Below are 22348 nucleotides of genomic sequence, written 5' to 3'. Positions count from 1 at the left end.
AGAAAGGAATCACTACAGCTATTTCCCTCCTTTTGGCAAAGTCCACCATCTGTCCCTCTAAATCCTATTCCTGGAAACTGAACTTAGCAATCACTTCTTCATCACCAAGTTTCCTCAGCCAACAGTTCAATTCCCACTTAGGGAAGATGTGAACATGAGTGCAAATGGTTTTCCGTGTCTAGATGTGCCCTGCGACCGACTGGTCACCAGTTCAGGGGTCGTGCACCTTTAACCCTGAACAGGATAACCGGTATTGAAAATCGGTGGATAGATGCGATGGCGGTTTGATAACATGCTTATGTCAGCCAGTGACGGGATGTTTTTGTCTCAATCCAGCAAGACACTTTCCTTACACAGCATTTTTTAAACTGTCATTTGCATGTGGATGCAGTATTTTAGTGACTAATCATCCCATACAAAAAAAAAACATCATCTGTACATCACAATAACGGTGGCCACTGCTGAGTTACTCACAGAAAGAATAAGGCGGTACTTAAAGTTGGGGAACTCTTTGTCACACTTCTCACAGCGGAACATCCCGTTCTGCTGGTCCACCACCTTCTTGTTGCAGTCTTGGCTTGGGCACGCCTGGTAGAGGCAATTCTCTTTGCGCAGGTACACAACGGTGCCAATGCAGGTGTAGTAATCGGCCTAAAAAAAAAATTCATGTCGGGTGTCAAAAGCAGGTTTCAAACATTGAAAATTGGATTTCAGCAATTTCCATCTCTTGTGATGAAAATAATCAAAATAATAATAATATAAATAATATTCTCCCAACCAAGGCACAATTTTATATTAAAAAAACCCTTAAAACGCATCAATGAAACAAAAATTTTAATTCAAAAAAGTGGATACACAGGTTATGTACCTTATGCCATCTAGTGAGTCATTTTCAGATAAGCTAAGAATTAGCATAGTTTGTTGTATTTCTACTACTCTAATTCCCATTTGCACTATGCTACCTCTCACAGGCCAGTCTTGATATTAAGAAAAGAAGTTATGTATGCAGTATGCTGTTGCTGGTCATCACTTAACATTTAAAAGCGGTGTGTGTGTGTATGTGTGTGTGTGATGTGTGCCCATCTTTAGCTCTTTCATGATCGTTCTATGCTCAAAGGATGATGCAGGCAGAGTGCAAAACATGCAAATGAGCGGTTGCTGCCTTTGCAAGACCCAAGACACTGCTGCACATAAATAGCTTTTAGGAGACATCCCTCAATGGCATGGAAAATACCCAAAGAAAGAGAAATGGATTTCACATTCATAAATAGATGAATATGAAAAAGAGTTAAGGTCCTGAAATGAAGGAACAAAAACTGTGAAACACTGGTACTGCAGATAGATAAGTGATTGCTCTACATGAGTCAATTTATCCAGAAGAACTTTCTGTGTGAGAGACATCAGCGATGTTTGACCTGAGGGATGCCCTTGCTGTTGTAATTCATATAAAACAAAAGAAATACAATCATTCATCAGGTCTTGCTATGATTAAGATTAAGGCTTTTTCAGACCTATTTGAGTCTATCCATCCATCCCGCCACCCACCAACCAATTTTCTCCTGCACGTGTCCTCATTATGCCGAAGGTGAGCTGGAGCTACCCAGGCTGACTGAGTAAGGGGCGGGGCACACTCTTGATTGGCTGTTAGCTAATCACGGCTTTTTAAGGCCATCTACATCAAATGTGAGACACATCAGCCAGAAAATGACCAACAAAAAAGGCTGGTATAAGCAATGTAATTTTTTTTCTGAATTTCTGCTGAGATCCTTTTTTTTTTTTTTTTTTTTAATTATACGGTCTTATTTTTCCCCCCAGACACATTTGGACTTGAATGTTGCTGGGCCCAACCATTACTATCATGCCAAAATGCAAAACACTCATTGCAAATGTGTTGGGCTCACGGTTCTGCGGACCTGGGTTTGTACTCCGCCTCCTGCCCGTTGACAGCTGGGATAGGCTTGTGAGGATAAGCGGCAAAGAAAATAGATGGATGGATACATATATATGGTAATTTTATTAAACCAGCAGCTAATGTAAAGTTCATGGTACAGCTGGTCTAAATTAACAGCAGTGGTTAAAAAAAAAAAGAAAAATTGTTCCTGCAAGTAGGACTTCAAACAAAATTGCTAATTGTCAGATTTTCCATGTAATATCCATTAATCAAACTCAAATATAGTATAGAACCACATTCATGTTCAAATCCATGAGAAATAGTACAAGCATATTATTTCTTGGTATTTTACTTATTCATAACTGAACAGAACAAATTAGTTACAGTGGTTGAAGGTTATGTTTGAGCCCAAATAAGGGTATAAAAAGGTGAGTTCAGTCTGAAATTCCTCATTCCTGTTTAAAAAATATAAAACCCGGAGAGGTCATTGAACTGAAGACTCCACATTAATGCACTTCATAATGCTGGATGGCCTTTTCTCTTTTCTATCGCAGATGGTTGAATAAAATTGCTAAGCGGAGAGTAAATGTATAATGTAAGTTATTCAAAAATTCAGACGAGGCTGATTCAAATGAAATTATGGAGTGAAAAAAAAAAACACTATTGTAGAATTTTTGGCTCAGGTTAATATTTCCAAATAATGTATCAAATAAAACTGACTTGAGATGGGTAGAAAAATGCTCTTTGGCAGCAGTCAAACAATGCCCCCCGGACACAATAAAAAGAATTTTTCCAAATTCAAACATCTGAGGCCAGTCTCAACTTAGTTTCCATTTTACAACCATTGTGCTGTCGCACGAGTGACATTTAACCCCAATAAACATTGCACAGAGAACAGAAAAGCCAATTTAGAAGAACTTAATTTTTTACCAAAAGGGAATAAAGTGTCAGAACTGACAAAGTTGTGAGGGGACGGTGCAGAACACAAACAGCCCACGCAACCTTCCCACCTCTCAAAAGAGGTGGCATTAATCAAGTAAATCCCTCTTCAATTAGTGCGATGCTGACCGGGGGAGGTATCTTGGGAGAAGCAACAGCGTTTATTTGTCGCCAAGCCGTCAGGTTGCTGACAGAGGGCACGAGCTGGGCACAGGGAGATTGCTGCATTGACAATTGGTGACAGGGGCAATTAATCGCACCACACTTGCTTGGGGAGGCGGGTTCTTTAGAGGCCTTGACCACAATGTTTGACTTGACAGCCTCGGCTGTAGTCCTCTGTCATCCCACGGGAAGAGTAAAAGCTTCCACAGGCCGAGGTCAACACCTTTTCCTCGACGGAGGCATGAGAAGGCCTTCAACTGACAGCCAGCTAAATGCTCACAGTCAGAAATACCAGGACGGCTTAAGTAGCATTGTTGGCCTTCACGTGACAGAAAGGATTTAAAAGGTAACTCAAAAAGAAGCTTAAAGGTGAAGCCGTAAGTCATTTACTAAACATGACTGGAAATTAGGGCACTGCGGTGGAACAGAACTTTTCAACTGGGTAGAAAAAAGGCTTAAAGGGTGGCGACGCTACAGTCATCCTATTTGCAGACCTAAGTCACTTCGGCATGACGTCTTTTATTTAACAAAGCTTCCCTTTACCTTTTCTTTATTGAATCCAGATTGTGTGGTATTTTAAGAATCCCGCAAGTTTAAGACTATGTTTGCACCCTACTTCCCTCTTATCACTGCCCAATTTGCCCTTTTCTAACTTAATCCCTTTCAACATATTTTGATTTCCAAACGTGCAGGTCATCCTAATTTGGGTTAAACGGCGTCTGCTAATACCTCAGTGCCGGCCATCATTTTCCGCTCCAGTTGATTTATACACTTCTGCGAGCACCATTTCCCTTTGCAGTACAAACAAGCAGTGAGGAAATTAAAGAGTACATATTGTACTTATCCACAGGCGGTAATTTCATTACGGGGGGGTGGGGTGGAGGGGTGTCTAAGTAATCGATAGCAGAGATAAATGTGACTTTCAGCAAGAACAAACAGGCAGACAGAGAAGCCATCAGATTAATGAGCTGGAAGAAGAGAACCTTTTCAGTATACATAACTGCTTTTGCAGCAATTTAATAAGTTAATGATTATAAAGAATCATTGGGGCTGCTGGCAGAAAATAACCTTTGCGACGTGACAAGGTTAGAGACTGCACACCTCCACTGTGCATGTCGGCCTTCGCGTTTCACATTGAGGACACACTGTGCTTATACTTCAATATTCAAAAGAAAGGGCCACAAATGTCATTACGTAAGTCAAGACACATTAAGGCCTCGTACCGTCTCTCCGTGTCCCAGGTGCTCCATCTTAACCATAGACAGTGTCTTCCAGTTGGTGTTTCCCCCACCGATGCCACCTTTAAACTCCGTGAGAGACTGTCCATCCATGCTGTGCCCTTCCTTGTCATACCTGCACAACGACAATCAGTTTAGTGCTAAGTAGTGAAGAGGAAAAGAAGCTGAGAGATCATTTGAGCTCAGACGACTGATTAAAATTCAGTGTTCTTGCTCTGACTTAAGAGAAACCCGTCGTCAGAAATTGACCCCTCCGTACAGGGCACTTAACCACGCCTCCTGAAGTGACGTCACGCCACGTGCGCTGACGTAAGACAAACAGTAAAAATGGCAAATACAATATAATACATTCTGAAATGAGACCAACTCCATGCTTCTGATTTTATTCAAATCAACGATATATTATAGATTCTAAATACAATACATTCTTAACTGAGAGAGACGCCATGCTTCTGATTTCATTCAATCATTCACACGTAGCAATGTTATGCTAGCGGAGAACGTCTCATTCATTTATATTAGACGTGTATTAAAAATCAAATTTAGGGCATATCTTCGTGCAAACACAGTCTGGTTAACTTTCGGCCGCGAGCCAGCAAGAAATCGATACGTTTGTGCAGTCCGATCATCGCTAAATATCGCTCAACAAAGAATAAGTGTGTCAATCGTTCACACGTAGCAATGTTATGCTAGCGGAGAACGTCTCATTCATTTATAGGAGACGTGTATTAAAAATCAAATTTAAGGCATATCTTCATGCAAACACACTCTGGTTAAGCTTCTGGCCGCGAGCCACCAAGAAATCAATACGTTTGTGCAGTCCGATCATCGCTAAATATCACTCAACAAAGAATAAGTGTGTCAATTGTTCACACGCAGCAGTGTTATGCTAGCGAAGAACTTCGAATTCATTTATACGAGACATGTATTGAAAATCAAATATAGGGCATACCTTCATGCAAACATGTGTTCCGGTTCATATTAGATGGATTTAGTTGATGATGCGGTCTTCCACAAAGTTTGACCCATCGAAGGCATTTTTCGTACTGGGTCTTCGGTTTTGGAAAGGGTACGAATCGAACTCCAACTAGCCTTTCAGGATACCTGTTGTCACTATTACAAAGTCAGAGACTACACCTCTTAACCATATTTTTTGTTAAATAACCCAAATACGCTATAAAACGCTAACTAAACCTATACTGGACCATTCAATGTCAGAGAAAATGGCGGGAGCAAAAACGGGCTTTGGTCTATGCAGATCTCTGGCCTCTTATTGGTCAGTGACGCGGATTGCGCAATATCCACGGAGGGGTCAATTCTGGAAGTATCGTAATATCTGACCTATAAGCCGCAACTTTTTTCACACACTTTCAACCCAATAGTTATGTGGCGATGCGGCTAATTTAGGCATTTTTTTCCTAACGGCCGCAATGGGAGCACTTGAGCGGAAAAGGTAAAAGTTAAACCAAATATATGTACAGAGAAAGTGACTTTTACCGGTCCGGCCTTGTTAGCGCGGCGCTATCATGGCGAGGTTAGCGCAGCGGCGCTAGCACTAAACTCTGTGTACCGTCTGTCTTTGTAAAAATATGTTTCAATGTCGGTTTCAACGTGGGCACTTATGGCTTTTACACGCCTATGGCCTATGTATGTACCAATTGGTATTTCCTGTACAAATGTACTGGGTGAAGCTTATCACCAGGTGTGCTCTGTCGGCCAGGAATTGCGGGAACAGATTTTGTTTATTACAAGAGGGCTGTTTTGTATTCCATCCGGACACTACCGTTAGACTATCTGTCTGTTAAATATGAAGTCTGTTGTTCCACTGTGCATCTGACAAAAACCAGTGACCCCTCCCATCACTGGACTATGCCATCAACACTGCTATGAGGTTAGTAGGTTTCTTCTTAAACCCAACTGGCTGATTTTGGGCGCTGAGCCCCATTGTTAGCCAAATTGAAGAATTGTCTATTGAAGCGAAGGTACTTCAATACATTGGAACTAAAACAATCCTTTCCACACGTGTCATCCAGCAGAAGAAAACCGCATTCATTTTTGTGTTGTTTTATGACTTCGATGAGAGCCAACCAGCCTTTGCGAAAAGCCTTGAGAAATAAATCAAGAAAAGCGGGATAGAGAAGCCAGCCAGGGCCAACATGGCTGCAGTCATTTAAAAAAATCCATTTTCGTACTGTCCCCTGTAATCCACAGAAGACTACGCCGAGAGAAGGGGGAAAAGAAGTTAAAAACAAGGGTTGGAGGGGGTGGGGGACAATTTAAAATACTTTCAGAGATCAAAAGTGTTCACTAATGTGTTGGGCCACAAGGCACAACACTGCACAGGTCAGGTTGTAAATACATGTCTTGCTCCTGGAGGCATGACAAATTGAAAGCATCGCTATTAATGCCGCAGTGCTGCCGAGGCAACCCACCAGCTGCCAAGTTCCACTTTTCACCATCTAAAGCGGGCAAACGGATTTTCACAAGCACGGGCTTTCCGTTGAAATGTGTCAGTGACTATTTCGTGACAGAGTTATCCTGATCCGAGGATTGACACCACATGGATACACAATAAGTCCTTGCTCGCCATCCATGGTAGGTGTTCACGCTGTGAGTTCAACCCAAGCTTGATTGGCATCACGCAAGACATCTGTCTGGAAAACCTAAGAAATCTAACCTAAATTGTTTTAAGACAATTAAACCAATATAAGGAAGACATAAAATGGTAACCCAAACAGGGAAAACTGGGAAGGAGAAAGAAGCGCTTGTCCAGAGAGGGTTGGTTTTATGTAAGCCCAGCAATAAGTATACAACACAACTGGACGACAGTAATGCTTGGCAAACTTGCTTTTCTCGCTTTTACATTTCCTTCATGTCTACAATGCCAAGTTTTAGTTTTATGCTACATTGTCAACTTCTCCTTATAAATATGTGACAATATGTAATTACAATTATAATAATATAAATACAATTTTATTCAAAATAGTCTTTGTAGTCAAGTAAGGGTTTATATAACTAACTAAATAACAACCATGTAATTTGTTTTGAAATGAGAACAATATGGAACTTTGTAAATTTCACTCCATGAATTTTGTCACATTCAAGAGGTCTAACATTCATAAAATGAGGTTTTCTACTTTAGGCTAAGGGCAGTACGGTGAGGCTGTTCCTCCCCCCCACACAAGATGGAGAGATGCACTGAATGTTTTTGAAAGAAAGCTAAGAAGTAGCTCCTCCATTAATCTAGTAGTGATTCATGCAAACAGCTACTAGATTAATATACACTTTGCAGGCTACTTCAAGATCCAACGTCAACTCCGGGTTAAACATTCAGTGGCTACAAATACTTACTTTGTGATTGAACTTTTTTTTCCCCATAAATTGATTATGACTCAATTACTAATTTAGTTGATAACATTGGCCAGACAGAAAATTGTCAAAAATGTTAAGTGCTTTCCAAAGTAAAAGCAGGTTTGAAAATGGTACTGCCTCCGTGACCCCGGAAAAGAAGTTTAAGACGGATGGATGTTTGACTAAACACGACCAGATGCATTTTATTACCATGCTTAAATACGGGAGGAATAAAAAAAAAACAAAACATTAAGGATAACTAGACTATTGGCTTTGCACACAATCAATTGCATCAGTGTCCAGGGTGCACACAATGAGAGACATGAGAAATGGGTGGTGGGAGGGTGTGGGTCCATCACAGTCACAGAACAGCAGCTACGATGGAACAAAATACATCTGGAAGAAAATGTGCAGTTATCATTTGTTAGTGGGTGACACAAACTAGCCTGCGCCATAGGAGCAAGACAGGCGGCTGCAGGTTGTCGGACACGCGTGTGCGTGCCTTACACGAGTCAAATGTAATGAAAGAAGAGGAAAGGGCTCTTGAATTGGCCTTATCGCCACTAAACTACCATTCTAGTCAAAGCTACTTGTTTATACCACAGTATCAGACACAATTTGGAAAATAATTCCAATAGTATACAAGAGCTATTTCAAACCATGAGCACCGCGATTCGTCCAACCTTCTCAATGTATTTGTGACTTTTGTGTGCATCCTGTTAAGCTAGACATGTCCATTCAATTTCATGTCAATCTGTGACGGCCAAGTGATTCCAAGTGAGTTTATGGGCATGTCGAGGTTCCCCAAAATGGCCATGCATCTGATGAGTTAATGATAATCAATAGTGAAAGTGACAAATCTTTGTTTCTTAGTGTAGGTCTAGAGTATTTTAATATCCAGAATGAAAAGGCCGTATAACATGAAATAGGGCCCGAGTGAGAAAGACAGAAAGAGAGAAAGAAAGAAATGCCATCCACGCTAGCAGTCAACTGCATGCGTGAGTGCACTTACACCAGGCTGCCACCACAATTGACTTTAAGTGTTTTTCTCGTGTACAAAGGAGGAAAAGCATAAGAAAATACCATCTCTGGTCGGAAATTCAGTCAGTACTGCTCAAAAGACATTAGGATAAAATAACAGCAGAATGATAATGCTTCGAAAGGGACACTGGGCTATGGTGTATTATTCACCTTGTTTGAGTCTTTTCCCATCATAGTGAAGGACTTGAGTGACGGCGAGGCTGGGCCTGGCCTTGAGTGACAATGTGGAAGCTTTGATGCCATCCACAAGAGGAAGTAAACATCACAGCAGGACCTATAGCCTATGTTTGGGGGCTGCGAGTGGTCAAGGTTGTTTTCTAGACGTGCTGTTGCCACCTACTGGCACAAAACAAAGCATGCGTGGCTTTAACAAGGAATATCCAGCCTGTCGACCCACTGTCCCAGTGCTCTGGTTAACCAAAATCCAGGAATATTCTGTAACTGGTGCGGGGGAGTGTCAGAGATGTAACCGAGACGTTATGCTTGTCATGTGAACAGACATACCACAGACCTAGGCAGTAGTGAGGTTTTTTTTTTTTTTTTTTTAAAGACTAATAATTACACTCCCACTGCGACATGATTTGGGCTGGGAAATGAACACTTTACGACCTGACCCATGCTGCCAGTACCTTGGGGATTCCTGCCGGGCAGCTTTCACACATGAACGTCAGGTAAAATTGTTAACAAGGCACTTGTATTCAAGTGTACTAATGTGTTGCTACTCCACTGCCTCATGATACTGAATAGGTATTTTTTGTGTAACCAAACCAACAAACAAGAAGCAAATAAACTGGCTGTAAGCAGCACCACTAATACCTTGGCATTTGAGTCAAAAACCATCCAACTCCTCTGACAAACGTCCCAAAGTCGTGACTGACGCTGGGGGAAAACGGCACAATAGCTGAAAGGAAGGCCCTGAAAGAGTGGAATTTTTTTTTTTTGCGTGTGACTGAAAAGAATCAGCACAAGTGTCAATGGGGGCTTAATTGATTTCCACCCTTGTTCAGTTTTACATCACAGAAAAATCAAAGCAGGGGCACTGGGTATGTGGCAGCCGCGCTCAGACCGAAGATTATTAGAATTGCAACAAAGCACAAAGACCTTGCAAAGTCTGAATGAGACTGTTCAATAAGATAATGGACATGACCAGCCTGCATGAACGCATATAAAATAAGGACTCCTTCCCGTCGTGCACATGAGTAGTCTTCCCACTAAAACCATACTTTCTTAATTTCAGAACTGCAAGACTTGATTTAGTTTGTGCGTAGCTACCTAATCAGTGTGATAACTGATTTCAAGGACATATGGGGAATGTGGCGGTGCAGGAAATTTTGACCTAATCCTTGAAGAACAAACAAATGGCTTACAATAACTTCTCGATAACACAGTTAAGATACTAAAAGACAACTTCATTTAAGTCACAGCATTATGAATTTGGCTAGACAAGTAAGATTAGTAGTAGAGTAAGCATCTAGAGCAGGGGTCGGGAACCTATGGCCCGCGAGCAATATCTGGCTCTTTTGATGGTTGCAGAGCACTCATAAAAACAAACTGTCCATGTCACGTAGGCGACACAAATGCGACATTGACAGTTTGTCCTAGTAGGGTAGCCGTAGTTTTCTGTCCAATATGGCAGTCGATGCGCGTAGGTGCAGAAGGGTTAAACGCAGATCGTATCGGAACAACTAGGAAACACTTGGAACAAAGATTGCGCAAAGAAAAAAGATAAGTACCGCAGTTTTTGGCAAGAATGGACTGAGGAATTCGGCTTGGTGTAGAGAGAGGGTTCTGCTGTGTGTCTGAATTCCAATGACTAAATTGCAACGATGAAATACTCAAATACACAAGAGCCACTTTGACACGTACCATACTACGTTTGTAGCAAAATATCCTGCGAGGGCAACAGGAAGAAAGCATGTCAAGAGCTACTTTCCAGAGTCCATCATAACATCATGATTGCAAATCAAATTGAATTACGTTCACAATTAACAGATGGAAATCTCAACACATCCATGAAGCTTAATCTAACGACGTACGAAATAGACTATAAAGCCATCAGCAAAACCGAGCAGCACCAGAAGTCGCATTAATGGTAAGAGGTACTTTTGTCATCATTGGTTAGCAACTGTGTAACAATGTTATTTAAAATAATACAGAGACTTCTTGTACTCTAGAAGTGTTGATCTTACATAAATGTGCAAATACACCTGTATTTAGTTTATAAAATACTGTATGGCTCTTTAGAAATTACGTTTTAAAATATTTGGCATTTATGGCTCTCTCAGTTCAAAAGGTTTCTGACCCCTGATCGAGAGAATAACTCAGAGCTTCACAATTACCATATTTTCTATGACTATAAGGCACACCAAAATTTTCTACAAAATGGATGCCTTATGTGTGCACTGACGTCCAAAATTTGTAACGGACTGGGAGCATTTCCTGCCAATACGCTACTTATATAGAGGAAAAGTGGCCGTGTGAGAGGACAGCATGCGGACGTTACAGGGGGAAGTGTGGGCGCGGGAGAGGATGCTAAACGTAAATAGTGACAAGTCAAGGGCAGGGTCTTTTTCGTGAGCCACGATGAATTAGTGTGCTTCCTATTTCCAAGATCTGTTTAATATTAGATGCAATAGACGAACAGTTTGATATCCACATATATATCTTACTGTACCAAAAGGAGGAGGTTCCAGTTCCTTGTGTCATATTCCTCTAAAACACCATCGCCATGGAAGCTCTCTACACAGATCATCAAGGGACAATAGAAAAGAACTCCTGCCACCATGGCTGCCTTAAATGTTGCCACATTCCATACGGTCACCATATGTCCATCCTTTGTCTTTGATGGAATATCACCACATTCAACATGGCGACCACCACTTCGGCATGTGCTACTCAGTTGGCTGGAACTACTCGTTACATACTGTATATGTCGTGCAAAAATACATGTATGTGGGTCTAATTCTCCGACTGGCTAGCCCCCATAGCACGAGTAAACAGTGGACGATTCAGAAACTAACAGACTGTCAACAGTAGTTTAAGTGACAAATGGAAACTATTATTTTAAACAGTCACAGCTGTCTGTTACATCCGATATAGCTGGGCTGTTGGGAAAGTGAGGAGAAATTTTTTTTTCGCCAAATTGACCACAAAAATTGGTTGACGCAAAAATTTGTGTCGACAAAGCTATTGAAAACGAAGAACCTACAGTGCAGTTCTCTTTCACAACCATATGTATGTCAACTTACAAAAAAAGGGAATACAATATGTACCTTACTGCACTCCTTATTTCTAACGTGGATTAAGTTTGTTCCTCTCGCTCCAACTACAACATTTTATCAATAACCACAGTAAACCAGTTTAAACGTGGGAGGGGGAACACGCAGCAGTTGTTGGGCCTAAAGTCTTTATTTAATGGTGTTCAGGTACTCTTTGGTAAAGACAAATTACCATCTTTAACGTTACATGAAGTATCGCCTGAAACGCAGAGAGAAGCTGGGGTAAAAATGGAAACTGTTAAACAATTCCAGTGAGTCAAGATGTCCGATTTAAGAAATTCTTTTAATTTGCCTTCTACTCAGAGAGTCAAGACTCATTGTGATCATGCAGATAAGCAAATGATTGAGTGGGAAACACTAACGGTACAGATGGAACCAAGCTGCAATGTCTATAACAATATAAGCACTTTCCAGTCCCCCCCCAAAAAAATAAATAAATAAATAAATGCTAACTGTTAACCAAAACCTAAGCTTAATTTACAAATATCACACTGCCAATATGTCGAATATAAAATTATAATTTGACAGCTCGAACTAAAAATTGAAAAAAAGCAACGCATATTTTTTTACATTGCAGATTTTCACCTATCGCAACTGGGTTTGAAATGGAACTCCTGTAATGGACTGTATTCATATTGCCGAGTGATGCAGTACAGCTGGACACCACTTCAATTGGTTTGTCAGTTGAATTCAAATCACTCTGACAGTCAACCAAACAAGAGCAGTAGCACCTTTGTAATGGCAGAATTATTTGTTCCATCTCATTTTCATCACAAATGGTCCAATGTGGCCGATGAGGTATATTAACTATTGGGGTGCAAGTAAATAAACATTTGAAAACTGATGAGTCCATTTTCAAGCTCAGGAGAAGCGTCACATACAAAGCAGATTTTCTGAGCACTAACAGTGTTTTTGCTGCAAGGACATTAGTATGGATTTCATTCCACCTGCTGATGCAGAGGTGAGGAGGGAGCAAATATATGCATTTCCTCACATAAAGAATTACTTCTATATCCATGCAGCTGGAACGATCCCATCTGCCTCCGCACAACCACACTATATCGTGGATATAAAAAAAGAAAAAAAATCGTGATAACAACAACATGCAGAATTGAAAATGCAGTATTCCATCCGGTTCTTCCGATAGTAACGAGGAGGCTTTGACCGATACAAATAAGAGGAAAACAAGCCATTGGAACGTACACTGTATTAAATGTTTCCTATTTTCCGTTAAATACGTGCATACGAGGTGCAACCCCGTAAGCAACTTCCCGAAGTGTGTCGTCTATGAGCTGCTGTCTGGCTTACCAGCCTCGCAGCTTGTATGCCTCTGGGATGTCCGGGTTGACCATCAGGGTGCTGCTGAAGGCTGCTGAAAGTGAGCGGCCGCCAAAGTCGGACACCTTGGCGCCTTTAATGGCCAGGATGGGCTGAGAGCTGCCGTCAAACTGCTCCGCCTGCACGAAAAGTGCAAACAGAACTATTGAAACTTTGTTATTTGAACTCATTTCCTGTCATTTGTTTAAACCAGGGTTTATCAGCCTTTGAGGGCATATGAGAAAAATTTCAAGGCACACTAACAAACAAAACAGTGAAACAATGAGGATATCTCAATTTTCATAAAATCTGCAGCATTTACTCAAGAGTGAAATCTAAGATGGTTTATTTGGACATAAAGCTACTATTCTGTTAGAGGCAGATGCACAGGTTAATTGTACCTCCTGCCATCTAGTAGAGGAACATTCAATTATTCTTAATTATTGTGATTATGAAGTGAAATTGGAGAATTCCCTAAGGCACTTGAGATCTATCAAAGCATGCTTATGTGTTGCAGCGCAGTGGTTTTAACGAATTAACCAAAAAACAATTTGGCTGTCTTTATAGCGACAGCACACGATACAACAGGATGGGCAACACACACACACAAAATAACTCCAAGTGAGTGGCAGTGACAACGAAGTACACAGTACACGGCCTTTAGTTGGCCTAGGCTGACTTTCTCCCACTGATTTGAATGAGTGTAACCTACACATCTCAGCCATTCTCCACAATTTTTTTTTCCCGACGTTTAACATCATATTTGACCACATTTCATAAACAATGATTTTGCTGTCAATTACATTTATCAATGGTGTTTTCAATGCCGTTGTGTTTTTTAAGAAGATGCGGATGTACGCCTTATAGTCCGGACGACAGTCTACACCGGTTAATAGGCCGCACCCAGTCTGTAGCTGGACCATACGCTCCGTATATACTGTATACCGTACGCACTATGATGTGAAATTAAGGTACTCACACAGAAAGACTTTGTAAATGTTTATTTAGATACATTGTTTCCAAATAGTAAATGTAACATGGCAGTAAAACAGCTCAAACATAAGTCAGTTTTTATTCATCCTCCTCATGTTTACTGAAACCACTAAAGTATCGGAGTTGAAGAGTTTCAGAAAGTCTCAATCACACACCATTTCAGTCTCGCTTGTCCCCCTCATTGTCATTTTCATCAAGTTACAGCTGAAGAAGTGCTGTTCTCTTCGCATAGCAGTCTAGCCTTTTAATCCGTTCGTGGAAGTAGATTCTTTCACGCTGCTCCACGCATTGAAAAATCCACTGAAACATGTTAGAAAATTATATTCAGGTGCAGCCGATTTTTGTTAAAGATTTTAAATTAATTAAATTAAAAATGTATAATTTACATTCGTGAGTGCTCTGCAGCGTCCTGCTTTCAGGGCACCATAAACTAGCACCCGTGTCTTCTACAGAAGCTCAAAGGTGGCGCCGTCATCTACGGGCAATTGAGGTAGATTCTTCTTGTTCTACACACAACTGAAGTAGATTCTTCTGCTTCTAAGCACAATTGAGGTAGATTCTTCTTCTTTGTTTGCTGAAGGTAAAGTTTTCCTTTCCACATTGGAAGCATCTGTGCAAGCTCAGACCGGAGTTTATATAGGGAACGACCATGTTTTAACCATTTCGTTCGAACAAGTTTTTGTGATACTTTTAAACTCATAGCTGCTAGTGACAAAAAATACACACGTGTATATACACACATTTTAGTCTCATTGTTAAATATGCCGCAGGGCTAACAGCCCCTGAAAAAAAGCAGTGGGTTGTTGTCTGGAAAATACGGTATTTTTTTCACAAACTGGCATTGGTGGAGTATAATCTGTCTGGTGTTTACACTGCACACACATTGCCATCTGGGAGATATTTGATATCTATTCATCCCGATATATATGATTTTTATCTACATTTTGAAGAGGTCTGATTCTGAGCTGAGGATATCGACTTCCAGGTATTTTCTTCCATTTATGCCACCATGGTGCATATTCAAATCTCGCGACTTGAGAGAATGGGGGTTAAAAATTTGAACTATTACCTCACCCGTCCAGCCTAAGAGAAATGTTTGCCTTTTCTGTGGTAAGAAAAGTACTGAAGAACTGAATATTATCAAAGCAAAGGGGGAAAATCCTTAGTATGTGTTGTCTGGCATAAACTAACTTGTGTGGCTCCAGCGGGTCCCTGTAGCAAACAAAGGATAAACAGAAGAAACACTATTTCCCACATCGTAAACAAATAAAATTTGGCGAACTGAACACAGTCCCAGTGAGCTGCAGGTAAAGAGTCAACATCTGGAGAAACAATATACAGTATAATTCTCAATAACATGACATTTAGAAAGTTGAGTTACAGAGCATCAAGACAGTGCGTGCATGTGAGGGGGTTAAGCTGAGTTACGGTGAAGAAAGTGAGTATTTGAGCACCCTGCAATATTGCAAGTTCTCCCACTCAGAAATCATGGAGGGGTCTGAAATTTTCATCGTAGGTGCATGTCCACTGTGAGAGAGATCATCTAAAAAGAAAAATCCAGAAATCACAATGTATGATTTTTTTTTCTTACTAATTTATTTGTGTGATACAGCTGCAAATAGGTATTTGAACACCTGAGAAAACCAATGTTAATATTTGGTACAGTGGCATTTGTTTGCAATTACAGAGCTCAAACGTTTCCTGTAGTTGCTCACCAGGTTTGAACACACTGCAGGAGGGATTTTGGCCTACTTCTCCACACAGATCTTCTCTAGATCAGACAGGTTTCTGGGCTGTCGTTGAGAAACACGAAGTTTCAGCTCCCTCTAAAGATTTTCTCTTGGGTTTAGGTCTGGAGACTGGCTAGGCTACGCAACAACCTTGATATGCTTCTAACGGAGCCACTCCTTGGTTTTCCTGGATGTGTGCTTCGGGTCATTGTCATGTTGAAAGACCCAGCCACGACCCATCTTCAATGCTCTGACTGAGGGAAAGAGGTCGCTCCCCAAAATCTCCCAATACGTAGCTGCGGTCATCCTCTCCTTAATACAGTGCAGTCGTCCTGTCCCATGTGCAGAAATCCCCCCCAAAGCATGATGCTACCACCCCCATGCTTCATAGTAGGTATGGTGTTCTTGGGATGGAACTCATCATTTGTCTTCATCCAAACATGGTTAGTGGAATTATGACCAAAAAGTTCTATTTTGGTCTCATCTGACCACAAAACTTTCTCCCATGACTCGTCTGTATCATCCAAATGGTCATTGGCAAACTTAAGATGAGCCTTGACATGTGCTGGTTTAAGCAGGGGAACCTTTGTGTCATGCATGATTTCAAACCATGACGTCTTAGTGTACTACTAACAGTCAGCTTGGAAACATGGGTCCCATCTCTTTTCAGGTCATTGACCAAGTCCTGTCATGTTGTCCTGTGCTGATTCCTCACCTTTCTAAGGATCACTGAGACCCCACGAGGTGATATCTTGCATGGGGCTCCACTTCAATTGAGATTGACCGTCATGTTTAGCTTCTTCCATTTTGTAATGATTGCTCCAACAGTGGACCTTTTTTCACCAACCTGCTTGGCAATTTCTCCGTACCAGTTTCCAGCCGTGTGGAGTTGTACAATTTTGCTTCTGGTTTCTTTGGACAGCTCTTTGGTCTTGGCCATGTTACAAGTTTGAGTCTTACTGATTGTATGGGCTGGACCGATGCCTTCGTGTATTATCCTGAATGGGATGCACCTGTGCGAGGTGGTTAGCTGCACAGAGTGGAGGCGGACTTTTAAAGGCGGACTAACAGGTCTTTGAGGGTCAGAATTCTAGCTGATAGACAGGTGTTCAAATACTCATTTGCACCTGTATCACAAATAGTTAAAAAAAAAATCCTACATTGTGATTTCTGGATTTTTCTTTTTAAGGTTATCTCTCGCACAGTGGACATGCACCTACAATTAAAATTTCAGACTCCTCCATGATTTCTAAGTGGGAGAACTTGCAATATAGCAGTGTGTTCAAATACTTATTTTCTTCACTGTATATGGTGTTGATAAGGGCAAAACTAAATAGATTGAGTCATCAGTGTTAAAGAAATAGGATTCATTAGGTAAAGCTGTGTAATCAATACATCATAGAGAAATTTATGCTTCAAAGAGGTCCTTTTAATTGCCTGGATACGAATAGCTATTATCTGGTGTGCCTGGCCACCCATCAAGGATGACATTACACAACCAAGTAAACCTTAGACCACACTCAAACATCATCATATCTCAGACTTCAGCGAAGCAGAGCTGCAATGTTGTTGGATGGCACAGATACCAGCTAATGACATTAGCGTTTGATAAATGGCACGTGAAATTGTCCATCAAACTTGATGTGGAAAGAAAGATTTTTGTTTGGCAATGCGTCTGCTGCGTGAGCCACATGCCTTGATCATCACACTAAGTGAAAAGTTCATTAAGTCCCACCACCATGAGTGAAAATATTTCAAAAAATGTTTTGCTTTGATTCTTCAGACTCTGGCCTTGAACACAGCAAAAACAGAAAAAGCTATATGTTTACTCACGTCTTCTCCCCACAAAGTAAGTGTCACCATCATGCCGGAAGTGTCCATCAGGGTGAGAGCCCGCTTGGAGACTTCCCGGTTGGTTTTAGTGGTGAGCCGTGTAACTTCCTCCGCACGCTTGCAGACGCCAATCACGTCTATATATGGTGAGGGGAAAAAATGTTAAATATATAGAAGATGAACATCTTGTAAGTTGTCAAGGAAATGTGCCTGATTCAGCAGGCATTTCCTTACCAACAACGGAATCCTTTGCCTTCTTCTCGAGGTCGCCAATGGAAATGAAGTTGCATTGCACTACGGGGACTTCGCATTTGTCCTCGCACAGAATGATGGAAGTCTCGCTGTTCAGTGTGATCTCGTAGTCATTCTTCACCGATGTGTACTGCTTGTTTGCCACCTTCAGGGAGCCCTTAGAGATGTAGTAGACCTAACAAGATAAAACGGTCAGAGGAAAGAGGCGTTAAGGACAAGCAATTTTTTTTCCCCAACCCGATCAGCAGCTCTAGAATATTTTAGTCCTCAGATGTCATCCGCAATTCTCTTGTTTGGATATATAACCTATTTTATCATATATTATCTAAAGTGGATCCACTTATTGATGAGATGGTCGTACACAAAGCATATGTCACACGGTGACTTCACTGAGGAAAATTCTAACAGGGAAATTGCAGAGGTTTGGATTAACAATGTATGCAATAGGTCATGTCATATGTAATGTACCTTGGCAATGTGATGTTAATCCTCTCTCATTTAATGGTTGGAATCACATGACATGACCCATTACTTATTACTATACATGGTCAACCAAACCACTGGAATTTCCTTTTAAGCACTTTGTAAGTAAGTCATGTCAATTTTGGGAAAGTTCTATGCAAACTAGTTTGGAAAAAGATTCGTTCAACGTTCCAAAAAAAAGAACTCATTCAGTTCTCCCCTCCCCTCTTAATATGTTGCTGATGTGTTATTACACTCAAAATACTGGCATTTCATTTCCACAGTTACCACACCCATTTAATACACACTAGTAGCCATCTGCAGGTGAACAGACATTGGCTTTGGTTGCCAAGTACGGTGTTCATGATGAAGACGCAGAGTAGGACTGCTGAACACTATGTATTAGCATTCATATTGTTGGGATATAGATGATTATCCCTCAATATACATTATGAAGGCCCTTATGTGTTCAGCCGGGTTTCAGCCCTCGTATCCTCCGGAGAGAAAGGTCCGCATTACAATCTTACAAGTCACGGGTGCTCGTCTTTCATTTCACTCTGAAATGCTACCAACATTTTCAGTCCTTTGCTCTTGTATTTTTATCGATTCAGCTTTGCCATTCCCACGTCAGCAACCATGTTTCGCTTCACTTTGGCCCTTTTGGTGATGACAATCCCTTTGTCACATCTGTGCGTCTGTTGAGCACAGCAAGCAATTTGCGATTTGGAATTTTGGTTTTCAATGTGTTTTATGAGAAGCAAATACGAATTTTGATTTACAAATCGCGATGGTAGACTGCTTAATTTGAGCCCGCCCTGCAATACAAATCCAGCCAAATGCTGGCAGAAGACTGAAGGCTAAAGTTCGGTTATTAGTGGGAAGTAAAATGGAGAAAAAAAAAACCTCACCTTGCCGACCTCGATGAGCCCAAAATATTTGTCCACCTCATTGTTGAAGCCAGTGACTCTGATCTCTCCCTGGAACAACAAGTCATGAAATTAAAAGGCATAGTACAGCATTTCCACACATGAAAACATGTGTGCAACATGCAAGAACAACACTTACGCTCTCGTCCACAATCTCCATGGAGAAAAGTTTTCCATCGCCCCGCGAGTTGCTCCAAGTGCGAATGCTACTCTTGCTGGTGACACGAGCACGGATGGTCCATCTGAGGACAGACAGCACTTCATTACCTATGACTTTCAATGTGTAATATTTCACTCAGTGTTTTCTTTTGAGCAGAATTCTGTTTTTTGCAAAGACAAAACATGATAGCTTGAAAATGTTATTACTAAGTTTGATAGTATACATATACAACAACAACCATACAATGATCGCTTCTCATTCAAATGACCCAAAAGTAATGCAATTTGGAGTTCAAAATTTTCCTGATATGTCTCCCAAGTCAAAAGAAAAACACTATAGAAGTACTAAGCACAGAAACAGTTAACTACGAAGTATGTTTACCCTTTTTTGTGACGCTACCACAGAAGGGTACCATTGATGGCAGCGGAACACCAAAAAAAAAAATAAAAAAATAGACAAACATTGATGCGAAATGGGAATGACTGCATACTGACAAATTAAGGACAGTTAAAAATTTCAGGATGCAGCTCTTATATTCCCCCCCATTAGCGTGTGCAGATATTTTATGAAACGCTTACTTTGATAGGTACGGGTTCAGGCTGGTGATGGGCACGACTTTGGAGGGTCCCCCCGACATCCCAAGCGCAGCTGGCTTCTTTCCGAAATCTTTGCCGACCGCTCTGTTCACTGGAGGGAGGAAGGAGGTGGAGGACGGCGCTAAATGGCGTGTGAAGAAGGAGTGAGATGTACTCACTTGATGCGGTGATGACCTTTTTCGCAGCAGTCATTTTAGCACAGTGACAGTAAATAGTCGGAGAAATATAGTCACAGTTACCAACCTATAAAAGTTCACTTCCAGAACAATGTCCAAATTTGTCCCGATTTCCATGTTTTCAAAATGTTGCCTTGCAAAAGTCATAATCGTTACAAAAGTATTTGTCATTTTGATGTTTTTGTTCCATCAACCTTCTAACAGTTGCATCCTGAATCAAAGTATATGGGATTTTGATCAAAAATAAAATTTGGCATTTCTACTCGTAGGATGATTTATTTATGGTCTAATATGGGGGAAATCAATGTTACAGCTGTCGTGAGTCAACGTTCAGTGATTTAAAATACGGATGTACGTAATGCTACACTTGTGTAGTAGCCATGTTTTATGGGTCCATTCCATTTAGCTTCAAGAAAGGCCCCTCCCTGATACTCTCGTTCAAATGTAAGGAGTGTAAGGTCATATTAATGGGGAAATCCACTGGTTTGCATTAACAATGTAGCCATTAGGCAATGTAATATGTACTCTATTTTGACAATGTGATGTTAACTCCTCTGTCATTTAATAGTGTTTTGAGAAGATTATCGACAATTACGAATTGTCACGATACACGTCACATCCACACATGTAGGTCATGTGACTTGCGAAAATGGCAGCGCCCCTGAAAATTTGTAATTGTTAAAAATCTCAAAACGCTATTAAATGAGAGATGATTTAACATCACACTGTCAAAATAGAGTACATATTACATGATCTATTGGATACATTGTTAATGCAAACCAGCAGATTTCCGCTTTAAATACCCCATTTAAGTCAACTTTAGATGAAGCCTTAAAACTATATAATCTGTTTTAAATCAGCAAAAAGCAGGACTCCCTTTATAACCCCTAACAAGCTTTACAGATGCCACTTTTGCTGTGCGGTCAATGTGTGTTGTCTACCGTGCCACACGTTAGTGTCAGAGGACTACAAAATTAACGCCTCGGAGTTGTAGAGGAAGACATTTATCCCCCTTCGCTTTTCAAATGGAACCCAGCAAATCAGGATTAAAAACCCCCATCAATCATCACCACTCGGGAAGATTCGAGCTAGTTTTGCCAGGAACAATTGCATCTCAGCCAATACAAACATGCCACCAGAAAAACTCAGGATTCTCTCTTCATTATATTTCTTTATTTTCTCTCTTCAAATCAATTTTGACAAAATACTGACTGTACTTTTAATTATTTTTACGTGTTCTATCCAAATTCTCAGTATTAAATTGCAAAAAGTGCAATATTGTAGTCACTTTTATTTACAGAACTACTACACAAAAAGGAGGACTGTGGTTGTTTCATGAAGCTAAATTGTTTTTTTTTTGTTTGCTTTTTTAAGCAAACTCACAATGTAATTTTGAGAACATATTTTGTGTGAGTCACCAAAACCTGTCAGAACACTTTTAGTCACACATTTTCATTCAGCTTTTATACAACATTAGAGTTGTATTAAGTGGGTTTATTTTCCTAGTTTAACATTTAATATTACAGTGGCTTACAATAACACATTTTAAGACTAAATCTCTGTCTTATTTGCTGAACACTAAGGTCTACTACATTGTTTTATTAGATTTTCCTGACTATAAGATGCAAGATTTTTCCCCCACGCTTTACGTAATAACGTGGCTAAAATAGAGCTTTTTTTACCCCACTAGCAGCGACCACTTTAAACATATATCATATACCTGTTTGAACGTAATTCTTAAAGCATGGCCATTCCATATAATGGAATATGGTTCAGGAAAGCACAGATGCCTCCAGGGCGCGTAAAAGACGACGAAGTTAACGTGTCGAAGAAGACGCCGGTTGTTTTTGGTGTGCTCGAAGGAAAACACAGCACGACATGCACAAATCCAAAACATATACTTTGTATTTGATTAAATTCTTTCACAAAAACTGGTTGTGTGCCAAGGTCATTCTTTCCTGAGTTCTTCCAATCTTGCTTACAAGCATGGAGCGGTGTGAAAG

General features: G+C 40.7%; 1 protein-coding gene across 3 annotated transcripts in view; it reads right to left on the bottom strand.

Moving 5' to 3' along the window:
- rpa1 (replication protein A1) overlaps positions 1–22348 on the bottom strand; it is a 36891-nt gene that overhangs the window by 6049 nt on the left and 8494 nt on the right. For 2 of the 3 annotated variants that reach the window (XM_061826618.1, XM_061826617.1), the window contains 8 exons: positions 20152–20290; positions 19553–19655; positions 19396–19464; positions 18008–18200; positions 17774–17910; positions 13209–13357; positions 4216–4345; positions 475–651 (listed from right to left, as the gene is read on the bottom strand). In XM_061826618.1, the coding sequence (XP_061682602.1) occupies positions 475–651; positions 4216–4345; positions 13209–13357; positions 17774–17910; positions 18008–18200; positions 19396–19464; positions 19553–19655; positions 20152–20290 (1097 nt within the window). The remainder of the gene's footprint in view (positions 1–474; positions 652–4215; positions 4346–13208; positions 13358–17773; positions 17911–18007; positions 18201–19395; positions 19465–19552; positions 19656–20151; positions 20291–22348) is intronic. The other variant, XM_061826619.1, reaches the window with a different exon arrangement.

Source organism: Syngnathoides biaculeatus, chromosome 8 (genome assembly GCF_019802595.1).
Source record: "Syngnathoides biaculeatus isolate LvHL_M chromosome 8, ASM1980259v1, whole genome shotgun sequence".
In the NCBI taxonomy this organism is placed as follows: Eukaryota; Metazoa; Chordata; class Actinopteri; order Syngnathiformes; family Syngnathidae; genus Syngnathoides; species Syngnathoides biaculeatus.
The sequence above is the reverse complement of the archived record's forward strand: the minus strand, read 5'-3'. Positions and strand labels throughout refer to the sequence as shown.